The sequence below is a fragment of the Carettochelys insculpta genome, chromosome 15 (genome assembly GCF_033958435.1).
Source record: "Carettochelys insculpta isolate YL-2023 chromosome 15, ASM3395843v1, whole genome shotgun sequence".
Lineage (NCBI taxonomy): Eukaryota > Metazoa > Chordata > Testudines > Carettochelyidae > Carettochelys > Carettochelys insculpta.
The window spans coordinates 13,352,772-13,366,752 of record NC_134151.1 but is presented as its reverse complement, the minus strand read 5'-3'; the positions used below and the strand labels follow the sequence as shown (position 1 = coordinate 13,366,752).

The following is a 13,981-nucleotide window of genomic DNA, read 5'->3' as shown; positions in this document are numbered from 1 at the left end:
TCTTTGTCTTTCTAATGTCCTGGGGATAACACGTTGAATAGTGACAGAGATATAGCCGTGTTAGTCTGTATTCTATCAAAACAAAAAAGCAGTCGTAGCATTTTGAAGACTAACAAAATTTATTAGGTGATGAGCTTTCATTGGACAGACCCACTTCTTCAGATCTCATTATATTTTGTTAGTCTTTAAAGTGCTACATAACTGCTTTTTTTTTGTTTTGTTTTTGTTTTGAGAAGAACATGGTTACTTCTATGCTGCCTACTAGACCATCTACAAGGATTTGTCTAACTTTTTAAATTTTCAGTCATAGGGCTGTCACAGCTTCACTGGAAGCCTCTTCCAGAGCTTAAGCACTGTTATAGTTAGAAAGCTCCCTATAGCTACAATTCATCTCCGTTCTGCAGATTAAAACTATTCAAGGGCATGCTGTGAAATGTAATGTAATGTTTATGAAATGCACTGTGCTTCTGTAAAATAATGATAAATACCTTGCAGTATATTTCTCTCTATGGGCAGAACAAATTGATAGATATAATTTCATCTTAGTTATGTTTTAATTTAGACTTCCAATACTTGGTTTTAGTTTACCTATCAGTGCTTATAATTTAATTGTTCAAAAGCTGATAAAATCTGAATCCCATGGCCATAGGGATGGAACAAATATTCTCCCCTTCCTACGCCCCCTCGCCTTGCCTCCCCTCAAAAAATAAAGTTAGTGTACAGAATGGAAGTGGATTTCCTGTGGTGTGACTATTCTCAGAGGTAGTTTTCTCCCAGACACACTTTGATCAGTTGCCTGCAGGGAATTTTCCAGTCCTTTAATTGCATCACAGCATGTTAACATTCCATCAGTAGTAAGAGCCTTCACAAGGCTAATAAAACATCAAAATTTAAAAAAATATAAAAGCATCTTTGAAGGTAAGAACAGAGATTACTTTTCCATTCAATTGACAGCAGCCTCTTAATGTGTAAAATGGCATTTCTAAAGCTCTTCGGTCAGTGTACTTTTCCCCCTTTGTGAATCTAAATTAATCTGTTTTTAATGGTGATAATTCCAGAATTTATGGCTAGGATGAGTGGAATTGTAATTAGCTTGACATAATGTTTTCTTGTTGCTGGTATTGGATTTTTAGCCAAATATGCCTGACCAGAGTTCCCATCTAACTTCTTAAGTTGGATCAAAAATTAGTTCAACTTGGGCATGTTTTCTTTTCTTCTTTGGTCTCAGGTCACACAACCCCTTGATTTATGCCAGTGTGAAGGTAACGTGGGCCTTTGAATCTAGCTTTCCATAAAGATCTGAATGCATAATATGGCTCTGAGTTCTTTCTCTACTTAACTCCCACATCTTCAACTGTATTTCTGTGTGTATCGTACCCAAGTCCCTATGGTATGGAGTGTAACTAAATTTCATATTTACATAATATATTTCCTATAATCATGCACCAGCTAGTCTCACTTCTTGGTAGTTTTAAAATCTATTTCTGTGGATCATGTAGCCCTTAACTTTTGTTTTTCTGTGCCAGTCAATACCTAATTGGCATCAAAATGCATAAAAACTGAAATTCATGGACTTCAGAAGGAGTTTCCACTGAGGTTTACAGCAATATTGCAAGTTTTCATACAGCGCTCTATTAAGTTAAGGAACACTTTGTACAGCTAGCAGACGGTCTGAGTGAATGCACCAGGAGACCTGCACTAGAGGGCTGACCCCCACAGTCTTGGGCAATTGTGATAGTGATTTATGTCTCCATTAGTCAGCTGTTCTCAGAAACTGTTGAGCTGTCTTCAGAAAATCAACTGTATCTGGGGGTGGAGGATAGTGAGGAAATTAAGGAGAATTCTCCTAGAGAGGAGTAGGAAAAAAATCAATGCCCTACTAAGGTCGGGGGGAGCCTCTGTTGGGTTGGGGCCCACTGACCCACAGAAAAATCAGTCAGGGATCAAATAAATATGCGAAGTGTAAAGACAAAGAATTCACTGACGTTGACCCTGACTGGTGCTTAGTCCTGCTGTGAGGATGAGCTGAGTAGAAAAGATGGGGGAGGGAATCTTCTTTACAAACATTTGTAAAACTTCCCTCTGGGGGAAATAAACAAACAGATCATCGAACATTGAACTAGAACAGACCTCAAGAGGTCATCGAGTCCAGTCACGGCAGAGCCAAGCACTGTCTAAACCTTCCATGATAGATGTCTATGTAACCTAACGTATCCAGTGATGGAGATTCCAGAACCTCCCTGAGCAATTTGTTCTAGTGTTTAACCACCCTGACAGTTAAGAAGTTTTTCCTCATGTCTAACTTAAAACCCCCTTGCTGCAGTTCAAGCCCATTACTTCTTGTCCTATCTTCAGGGGCCAAAGAGAACAATTTTTCCTCCTTCCTCCTTGTAACCCTCTTTTGGGTACTTGAAAACCTCTATCATGTCCCCTCTAAGTCTTCTCTTTTCTGAACTAAACAAGCCCAGTTATTTCAGTCTTCCCTCACAGCTCATGTTCTCTAGACCTTTAATTATTCTTGTTGCTCTTTGCTGGACCTTCTCTAATTTCTCCCACCTTTCTTGAAATGTGATGCCCAGAACTGTACATAATGCTCCAGTTGAGGCCTAATAAGTGCTGAGTAGAGTGGAAGAATGACTTCTTGTATCTTGCTCTCAACACTCCTGTTAATGCATCCCAGATTCACGTTTTGTTTTGTTTTGTTTTTGTGCAACAGCTTCAAACTGCACTCATATTTAGCAGGTGGTCCACTATGATCCCTAGATCCCTTTATGCAGTACTTCTTCCTAGACAGTCGCTTTCCATACTGTATGTATGGAGCCCACTGTTCCTTCCTAAGTGGAGTACTTTGCATTTGTCCTTATTAAACTTCATCTTTCGTTGATTGACAAGGCCTGATGAGTACCCAAAAACCAGCTACTTCATGATAGGCCCAAGAAGGAAAATAACAGAACACCTCTTGTCACCACCTATAGCCTTCAGCTTAAACCCTACCTGCACATCATTGACAATCTACAACATATACTGCAACACTCTCATGGGCCTGGAGTAAATGGCCTGTTCTTTCATGCAGACAGCCACTCAGCCTCAAAAAAAAAAAAAAATACATGTTAGCAGCCACGCACAAGCCAGAGAACACTAACCCAAGGACCTATCCCTGCAACAAGCCCCATTGCCTGTTCTGTCCACATACCTAAATGCCATCATTGAACTAACCACAACAGCCACACCATCAGGGGCTCATACACATGCACATCCGCTCATGATATATGCTATCATATGCCAGCAATACATTGGACAAACTGGACAGTCTCTGTGCCAAAGGATGAATCAGTGAGCAGGAGTTGGAATACACACATACCTATAGGAGAATACTTCATCCTCCCTGGATAGTCAATAAAGGACTTGTAAGTAGTCATTCTTCTACAGAAGAATTTTACCACAAGATTACAGAGGGAGACATCTGAGTTGGAATTCATTTGCAAGTTTGACACATTTAACCTGGGGCTTAACAGAGATCCCAGTTACAAACACATTACAAGGGCTATTTCCCCACCTTTGGTATTTGAAGAAATGGCACCCATGCCACTTAATTTACTTTGTCCACTGGTCCTAATAATGACAAGTGAGTCACAAACCCCCCCCCCCACACACACTTGTTTTTCTTCTTTTCCTTCCTCCTTTCTCCCCTGCACTCCCTGCTATATAAAGCTGGGATTCTTGTCCTCTTCTCCAGATATAAAGAAGTGAGTTTTAGCCACAAAAGCTCATTAAATAATAAATAACTGTTAGTCTTTAAGGTGCTGCCAAACTGCTTTTTTTTGTGAAGCTACAGACTAACACAGCTACTGCACTCAGACTTATTACAAAAAAATAAATCCTTGCAATACCCCAAGTATTGGCTAGCGACTTGGACAACGGAAGAGGGAGTTCATGATAGTAGTGTAACCACAGTAGCAATGCTAGCAGATTTCACTACCACTGTATGTAACCAAAATACCTTGTTTTGTTACCAAAGGATGCACAAATGTAGCTTTTCAAGTATATGAAATCCCTACATTTCTGCATCTGAGCCAGAGACATAGGCGAACCCCTTCCCTCTGCTTTTACTTTGATAGGTGCATTCAGCAAAGTACTGCCTTTCATACATAGTCAGACGCCAAATAAGAAAGCTAACATTGGGTTAGAGACAAAGCTCATATATGCCAGGTATAAAATGAATCCTGAAAGGATTGGACTGCAGCAAATTCACTACGTGTGTGTTCGCACTTGAATTTAAATCACGTGTTTTTGGCTAGGGATGTTTGCCAGTGACACAAAGGGTAAAAATATCAACATGGAAAATGGAAGTTGTCTGCCTTTGAAATAGCTATTCCCTCATTTGCTTGCAACGGAAACACGAAAATTGATGGAGTTTCTAGACATTGGTTTATTGATTGTCTTGATATTGGTTTCTCAGTGAACTGGAAGATAAATTCTCCTCTTTAGGATAGCCTTTTGCTGATTCTTTTGTAGGTTATACCACCAGCTGTAGAGATCTGGAAAAGAACAAACCAAGAACTCTGAACTTAGTAACTAGAACCACAGCATTATTTATGGAAAAGGCTTATTAGAGCATTGAGTATGCACCTTGCTGTACAAGATTTGCTCCCAGATAAGAGGTACCTGAAACTAAATTATTAATACACCTCAGCCAGGGATGCTCTATAGAAATACATTTTACACAGCAATTACCTCCCCGTAAATCATATTTAGGGATGTTTTAAAGGATTCCACCCTCAAATAGCTGACCCTGAGATGATACCTGGGACAATAATTACCTAGGTTTGGTGTGATGACTATTCTACAATTGCTCTAAATGAAAGGAAATATCAGTTTCAGTGTGGGTGACTGCAGGCCTGCTGACAGCGGGGTGAAGGGAGAGGAGGCAGTTGCCCTGGGACCAAGCACTCCAGGCTGCCACCACTGATACCCCAGGCCCTTTCAATCATTGCTTGAGCACCGTGCCATCTGCTCCGTGCAGTTTGGAGGTCTGGGGAGGAAAGCAGGGTGTGTTGCACCATGGTCTGGGAGGCCCAGAGGGCTGGTGCCAATGATCCCTGTAAGCTGAGCACTTGGGTGGCCACCCAGGAAAGAGTCAAGTGTTGTCCAGCTGATTAGAAGAGCACCCCCAGCCACCAACAGTGGGCAGCATGTGTTTCTATGTATGGTGCACATCCACACATGCCTTGGTGCACGGAACAAAATTTATTGTGCCCTGGATGCAAAAAGTAGAGGGAGACCCTGGCAGGAGTGCAGAGCTCCCTCCCCCTGCTTTGTCCTGGGCCTGTGCAGTCCGATGGCTCCCTTGGGTGGCTGTATTGCCAGGGAGTGAGTATAGGCTGAGTTCAGCAAGGTGGTTAAGCATGTATGTAACTCCAGGCAAATGAGTAATGAAGTCAAGTGCACTTGTGACACTTCAAAAATCTAATTCACTATGAAAGCAATTTTTTAAAATGAGTTTCATTCCAACGGAACAATGAAATACTTGCCCAGTTTGCAGCTGATATTCATGCTACAAAAGCTGCAGGAGGAAGATTTGCTTTACATTCCTGCCTTTCAAAAAAAATCTAAAATGTAATAAAAATATCACTCATGGTCCCATAGGCTTTATAAAGATAAAACCCAATGTTCCGTGCTGTAATTAACCTGGCAGTGCTCCATTAAGTTTCATGAAATGCCTCTGGAAGATGTTTAGAGACTTACCTCCAGGAGTTTTCCTCCAGCAATCTCTGCAGTATGATGGTAGTTGGGGAAATCAGCAACCACTTTCCCATCTTCCAATTTAACAGTAGCCTGTAATAGAAATGTGTCTATCATTATCAGGCTTTATCACGCATGGCTGCTTTTCAACAGCCTCTAAAGAAAATAAGATGTGAACAAACCCATGGGCAACCAGCACTATGATATATTCTCTAATGAGACCAGAATTATAGTACTTTAGCTTCTTAATATAAACTTTCACAGCTTAAACTAAGGGCATGTCTGTACTTCGGGGAAGATCAACCCCATCAGGGTTGATCTTCCAGAGTTTGATTTTGCACAGCTGGTGAAGACAAGGCAAAATAGATCTCTCTGGGGCCAGGAGTTAACCCCGTACTCCACACTATTGCATGGAGTAAGAAATGCTTCCACCAACCTTCCTCAGGACAGTCAGGTAAGTTGATTTCTAATACATCAATTCTAGCTACGCAATTGCCGCAACTAGAGTTGTGTATCTGAAATCAACTTATTTCCCTAGTATAGACTAGTCCTAAAGTAGATCTAGCTAACAGCGGTAGCAAGTAACATCTCCTGCCTAGGCCAGTCACTGGAGGGAAACTATCAAGAGACAGAAGGGCTGCAAGAGTATCTAGTCCCCATGGTGTTGATCCCTTAAAGAGGACAAGGCCTGTCCAACTCGTAAGGCAAAGATGACTTAGGCTAGTGTGGCCTACACATGAAAGCTCTTTACCTAATAAATATATTAGTTAGTCTTTCAGGTGCTACAGGACTGCTTGATGTTTGTGAAGCTACAGCCTACCACAGATACCCCTCTGAGTCTATTAAGACCAGTCGGTCATTGTTAGAAAAAACAGTGGTCTGCAAGATAAAGAAAGAGTGGACTTGTTTGAGAGAGAAGGAAACTGCCTGTCTATCAGCTTTGCATCTTGTGTTATACTGAAGGAAGCATTTCTCACATGAAAGCCATTTTTTGTCTTAACTGTCACAGTTGCCTCTTTGGCATCCCAAAAGTCTCCATGGGTGAAAGTGTCTTTTGTACAGTGGCGTGGGAAGGAGAAAATTTGAAACATTTATGTTAGATGTGAAGTTTGTAGTATATGAAAGCACTTGTCCCTGTAATTGCAGGGATGTTATATCTAAAGGGTTTGAGAGATTGGCCTTCTTTGCACAGTTCTAGTCAGAATGTAGAGGGAACAATGTTATGACTGACAAACCAGATTAGATATCAGGAGATGTGGGTTCAGGTGCCAGTTTGGTTATGCATTTCCCCATCTGATGTTTGGCTTTCCCATTTTTTAAAAAATGCGTAATTCTTCTATCTAGACACTTAGATCAGTGTTTTTGAGATGCTCAGGTATTATGAGTTTATTCTCTCAACACCTCCCTGAAACCAGGAAATATCCCATTTTATAAATGGGGAATTGAGGAAAGTGATTTGCACCAGGTCATTTAGGAAGATTGTGGCAAAGCCTGATATAAAATCCGTATTTTGAGTCTTTGGGAAGTGCACACAGGCACTATATCAAAGAAATATGAGGCTTTCTTCATGCCTCTTGTAAATGTTGACATCTTTGATGGGAAGTAGAAGAATCTTGATTATGGTAGCAGTCTATAGAGCGAAATACTCTGGGAAATGTAGGGCCAGGCTGGATGGTTTTACAAAGAAGGAAATGAGACCACTCATGCATGCCTCAAGGCCCAAGCACAATGTGAGTGGCCGTTGTTGTCCCTGGGCCTAAGTCTATGCTAGAAGCATCTGCCAGCAGAATTGTCTGTCAGAAGAGATGTTCTGACAAAACTTGTGTTGACAGATCATGTCTACACATAAAAGCAGATTGATCTTTTCATCCACTCTATCGACAAAAAGGCCCCCAGAGCATCTACGTGGCTTTTTTGTCAACAGTTTCTGTTGACAAAATGCATTTTGTGTATAGACGCTCTGCAAGTTGTGTTGACAAAACCCTAGTTTTGTCTACAAAATGTTCTAGTGTACATGTAGCCTATGAGCTCTCAGAAGCAGTCTGCCTCTGCTTAGGGTGACAATTTTCAAGTCCTAACTAAACTTTCAGACAGCGACTTAGAAGTCTCTAGGGCATATTTAGAAATAAGTTTATGCTCAAACAGAGGGGGTAGACTAAACAGTACCAGACATCTCTTCATACATGTCAGGACTACAGCACTGACAAAATCCCTCAGTTGGAGTACCAAGTATCATTGTCCACTAAATTATGAGGCAATTAATGAAATAAGATTAAACCATATGACTAAATTAATTTACCTTGAACTTTTTACCTCCCATTGTCTCCATGTCTGCTTCCTTGCCAATGGTGAATTTGTTGGTCATGGACTGGCCTGTTGGGTAGATCTGAGTCCAGATGAAGTCATTTCCATTTTGTATCACTTCTGTGACAACCTTGAAATTCCTCCCCTTTTCTATGATATCACTAGGGATACCTATCCAATGGAAACAGGGATTTTTAAAACTAATATCTCATCAATAGTATTTTCTTCTCTACTTAAGCCAAAAAAAAAAAAACAGTGTGATTAGCTGTACTGAGAATCATGACTAACTACATGGATCCCCATTTTTTACATTGGTGTCTTAACTCAAGATGTTGGAAGCATACTTTTGCAACCATGAGACCTCACCCTGTGTGCAGCTAGAAGCTGCCCAAGAGCTGGGAAAGTTTGTTTTGAAAGAGTTCATGGTGGGGAGTAATTTTTTTCAGCTGTATCTACTCAATCTGTCACTTGTATGCACATAAAGTTACAAGTGCACATGTACAGTTTTTCCCCATACTTGGGTATTTTTTCCTACAATCACATTTTTATTCTCATATATGCATATGCTATTTAAATAGTTGAACATGTGCATTAATACAAAGATTTATACTCTCAGAATTCAGTAATCACAATGGATTTTACAAGTGCCTGCACCAGCCTTAGCTTTTTATAAGTTTGTTTAGAGTTAATGTGCACTCAGGCACAGACCCCAGTCGCGGGCAGTCATGAGGTTGGACCAGCACAAGCGGAGCATGATATTGTGCCCCTCCCCAAAATTCATTGTATTAAAAATACTTTGGGGGCTGATTCTGCTCCTAAACTCAGTAAGATTTAAGTGGGAACAGGCCTCTGCTTTGCTATAGATGGTGTTATTCTGAAAATGTGATTGAAAGCTGCGTAGAAGAAAATGAATCAAAGATATAATACTTGCCAGCAAGGGGCTGATGGATTAGAAGATGCTCAGTGCTTTCTGATAGGTATAAGTACCCTCAGCATCTGATAGGAGGAAGCCTCAGCCGTTGTGTTGTTTTACCTACTAACTTAATAAAACTTGCCAAGATTCATTGAGAAAAAATCTCCATAGATACTCACCAATACACTTGACAAAGTCATCATAGTTCTCTTCACTTTCTGCTTCATATTTGCCTGTGAAAGCCATGGCCATGGCTGGAGCAGAGAAGCAGCTGCGGTGATGAAGAAGTTTGGCTGGATGCAAACAGGCTTGAAGCTCTCACTTTATAAACCTTCCCAAGCTCCCCACCCCCGATCATTCCACCTGTCCACCACACCCCTCTGACTGAAATAGTGTCTGAGTCACTAGCCTGGGTGTTGTTGACCCTCATGAAAGTGCCTGTGTATAATTCTATTATGACTCCTTGTCCTTGGTTTACACACCTGTAAGGATCAATCCTTTTAATGCACATGCTGATCCTTGCTGCTGGAAAAGAAGCGGATGATGTATTTTCAAAATTTCTGATTTTGACTGCTTCTGATTCATTGTGTGTCCGTAGGCAAGATCCTAAATTTCTTTGTGATGGTTTCCCTCTTTTGTAAAAATGGGTGACAATACAGAACCTCCTTGTATGAAGGGCTGCAAAATCTGAAGAAAGATGTATTATTACTGATGCTTAGTACCATAGATTTTGCCCAGGAGAAGGAATTATAAACAGCAAAACTTTCCTGTTCAGTCCCTGTTGAAGGGCGTCTCATAGATTCTGCCTTCGTTCTTTGTGAATTACCGACTTCAGGTGGAAGGTAGAATGTGCAATAACCATCTACGCTGCTTTTTAGTTGGAAACTTAGGAAACTTTTTCTGGTTTGAGTATCTATTTCCTCCTAAGGTTTGATGGCAACTAATGCTAAGTGTTACCCGTAAGGATGGAAGGCACAACGCTTTCAGATGGAAATGTGATTTTTTTTTTAAAAACTGAAGTCCCATTTAAAAGGCTTTCTTTGGGGGACATTCCTACCAGTAAGATACTAGAATAGGTGCAGAAAGTGAACGTGAGAGTGACATGAACAAGTATTTTAGGAATTCTTCACACACCCCTCTGCATTCTCCACTGTTCAGTCAGCTTCAAACTGCACCATGCTGGGAGTGACTGGCTAGTACTGAGGTGTCCAAAAGGGATGTAAGGGACTGCCATAGTCCCCCCCGCACCAGGCACTGCCCCTGCCACCCTGATTGGAGTGTGGCTGCAGTCACTGTTGGGAGAGCCACCCCAGAATGCGGCTGGCGCCCACTGGCACTGGAAGAGCCGCATCTGCTGCTGCTACCATGTGCTTGTCCCCTCACGTGGTGGGGTGCGTGCACAGAGTGGCTGGAGGGGCACCCCACATCTGTGGCTCTCACGAGCCACACTGCATTGCCCCATTCACCATATGCAGTAAATGGGGAGAGTATTGCACGCTGTTTGGCTAGTAAAAAGCTTGTCATCATGAAAGATGTGCCATGTCATCTGCTGTCTGAGGCTACGTCTACACTACAGCGATCTTGGAAAGAAGCCCTTCCAGAGGATCTCTTCTGAAAGAACTTCCTTTGATAGAGTGAGTGCACACACAAAAAAGTGGATCAAAAGAGTGATCTGCTCTTTCGAGAGTGAGTGTCCACACAGGGACAGGGTTTGAAAAATCAGGTGCCAGGAGGCCCATTCTTTCCAAAGAAGGGCCCTGAAGAACATCTACACGTTTTCTTTCTGAAGAATCTTTTGAAATAAGGCGTTCTGCCTGAAACGTGACTGGAAGACTGAGTTCAAAAAGAGCACCACATCTTATGATTTACTTTCAAAAGACCACTCTGTGTGTAGATGTTCCACAGGACCTTTTGAAAGAGCCCTCTTCTTTCACAAAATCTTCTGAAAAAACTTGCTCGTGTAGATGCAGCCATAAGGTAATAAAAAAAAGGAAGTTTCTACATAAGAAAGGGATGAGGCCCATGGACTTCTCTGTGAATTTTCTCCATGTTCTGTGGCTACTAGCACTCAAACCACAGTGACTTAGACTGGAAGCTTCCATGTCATTTGTAAGGTCTACTCACATAGGATTAGGGAAGCTCTACTTCAAAGTCAGGGCTTCCCTTGCCTGTCTAGTATAAAAAAATTAGAAACAATGCTCTGTGAGCTGGCTGTAACTATTCACTGCCCCAGTTCAACTTAACTTTATCTCTGACACTTCAGGTCTGATTCTAGTCTACAAAGTCCTTGGCAAAGTTCCCTTTTGTTCGGAGTGGATTGATTTCAATCAAGGTGATTTAAAATCGTTGATATAAATCGCCAAAACCAAAAATAAAACAAAAAAATTAAAACAAACAAACAAAAAAACCCATTGATTTAAGTCAGGTTGCCAAAAAATGCTAAAACGGGCTGTTCGTCGAGTGCACTTAATTTTGAAATAAGCCCCACTGAACTCACTGGCATTTCTAGTTTTGTTTGTTTGCTTGAGAAAATAAGTATAGAATGGGGTTCCCTTAGAAAAGGGAACAAACTTATTGCATCACCATTATGGTCTGTGGCCATGATGCTCCAAAATAAGGAACATCTATCTGTCTCTATTCTACAGTGTGTCTGTCTGTCCATCTGTTGCTCCTATGCTTGTTCAAGAACTCCTTTTAAACCACAAGAACTATGACTATGAAATCTGGTGTGCAGCTTCCTTTTATCCTAACTTAAACCAAGGTCATTGTTTGATTGTGCCTGGAAAAAGCAAAGTGCTGGGCAGGGGCTGTTTTCCAGAACCCGGAAAAGGGGTCAGAGGGAGGCAAAAGGGAGGAGCACAGACAAGAGGGTCACGATACTGAGAGTGGCTACTGACGGCAGCTGCAGCATCCAGCGAGAGGTCAGCCGGGCTGGTGCTCCGCCATCTTGTCTGCCACAAAGGCAGGGTAAGCAGCTCCACAGCCATACACCCACAGCCTGTCCCCCTGTGGAGAGTCCACAGGCTGCAGAGGGAGCTGCAGGAGAGGTGGGGCAGCTGGGGAGAAGAGAGCCCCAAGAACCTGCAGGTCACAGGAGGGGGCAAAAGGGAAGGGGCTGAAGGCAGTCCTTGGAACTTGGCCCTACATGGGCAGCCTGCAGGCAATGGGGTGGGCAGGGGGCTATTGGAGCACAGGTAGACCCCTGATTCTGGCCCCACAGACAGCTAGGAGACCATGGGGGGTGTACTGGGAGGGGAGTATCCCACCAAAGTCTGTCCCTTCTGGAGAGGCTGTAGACTGAGTTGGGGGGAGGGTTCCTGGAGGTGAGGCAGTTCCTTGGGCCTGCTCCTGCCTGACAGCCACCAGACCACAGGGAGGACGTAGATGAAGAGGGGGGCAGCCCCCTGAAGCCTGCAGACTATGGCAGGCCAGTGGTAGGGGAGGCAGCCCCCTGAAGCCTGGCTCCTCACACCTCCCAGAGACTGGCTTCCCCATCCCCAGACAGCCTTCAGGGTACAGTGGGGAGCTGGGGAAGGGCAGCCCCTGGTGCCTGGACAATACGCACCTAGACAACCTGCAGGCCACAGGGGGACAGTTCCAGGGCTAGCCCTCCAGACCCAGGCATCCCCAACAGCCTGAACCCTGTGGCAGCCATAAGAGAGGGGCAGCCCCCTGGAGCCTGGCTCCCCTACCCGGACAGTATGCAAGATGAAAGGGAGTGGGAGCCGAATGGGGGCAGCTCCCAGAGCCTGCCCTCCCCACAGCCTGCAGTCTGAATGGGGCCACTGGAGAATGGGGGCAGCCCACACTTCAACAGCCTCCAGGCCATGGGGGAGGGTGGGGAGGGAGGGAGGGAGGAAGGGGATCTGCTGGAGGCAGGGGCAGCCCCAGAGCCTGGTGCCACCAGGCAGCCTGTAGGGTGTAGGGGGAACTGGAGGCAAGGGGCAGCCCTGGGAACCTAGCCAGCCCCTGAAGCACCCCACCAAACAGGCTGCAGGATGGAAGGGGCTGCTGATGGCTGAAGTGAGCCCCCAAAGTGCCCTCCCCCTCAACAGACCAGTGCAGGGCAGATGGAGGCTGGGGTCAGCCCACCAAACCCCAGCCCCCACCCAACAAGCACACAGCCCTGGATCCTTCCTTCCACGAGGTGTCACTGGCTGGGGAGCGCAGCCCCAGCCCTCTCAGGTGGAACTTCTGGCTGGGGAGTGCTGCCCTGGCTCCTGGGAGGAGCTGCTGTGGGGAGCAGTGTTACCCTCATCCTGACAGTTGGCCCTCGTCACTCTCTCCCGTCCCTCCACCTCCCACCCCACTTTCCTGAGACCCCTGTCTTGTCTTCTGCGCCTGCCACCTGCTTTGACTTCTGCCCCCGGCCCTGTCTTGAGCCTCCCCACCCTCTGCCCTAAGCCACCAGCCTCTCCTCACTCTTGAGCTCTCCAGCCTTCATTTTTCTTCATTTCTGAAAAATACTAAATTGAACAATTTACATTTACATGGGGCAGCAGGTACATTTTTCATTTATTTTTAAAAAATTATTTCAGTGAGAGACCCGAGCAATGCCAGATACATCTGCTAATATAATATACAATAAGAAAATGGCACTCAGTGGCAACTGGCAGCTATAGAGTGAGGAAATAGAATACGTAAAAAGTTTTTGATTGTCCTGCAGTAAACACGTATCCCATTACAAATCATTGTGTGTGTGCTGTTCTTCAAATAGGGGTTACAAGAAGTATGGTTTGTTGTTATTTATTAAGGACCCTCAATTCATATGCATTGCAGCTCCTGAATTATTGAGTTTTTTTGCTGAATTGGAAAAAAAATGGCTCTTCTTGCTAGTTTGTTTTCTGACCCCAGGACTAGAGCCATAAATTCATTTTTAGGCGACTGTAAGACTATGCGTAGCAAATTTGTGATGAGACTTAACTGTAACTGTTATTTTTAAATGAGATGTTTAGTATTTAATTGACAATTTTAAAAAATCAAAAATCCAATTTAAATAAAATATCCCATTTTTTATTTATT

The 13,981-nt window shown here is 43.5% G+C and overlaps 1 protein-coding gene across 1 annotated transcript; it reads right to left on the bottom strand.

The window, feature by feature from the left end:
- Nucleotides 1–4,439: 4,439 nt before the first annotated feature.
- Nucleotides 4,440–9,205, bottom strand: FABP6 (fatty acid binding protein 6). Its single transcript, XM_075009903.1, has 4 exons — nucleotides 9,139–9,205; nucleotides 8,042–8,217; nucleotides 5,746–5,835; nucleotides 4,440–4,538 (listed from the first exon to the last, which is right to left on the bottom strand). The coding sequence occupies exons 1-4, from the start codon at nucleotides 9,203–9,205 to the stop codon at nucleotides 4,485–4,487; spliced, it is 387 nt and encodes a 128-aa protein (XP_074866004.1). The 3' UTR covers nucleotides 4,440–4,484.
- Nucleotides 9,206–13,981: the final 4,776 nt, after the last annotated feature.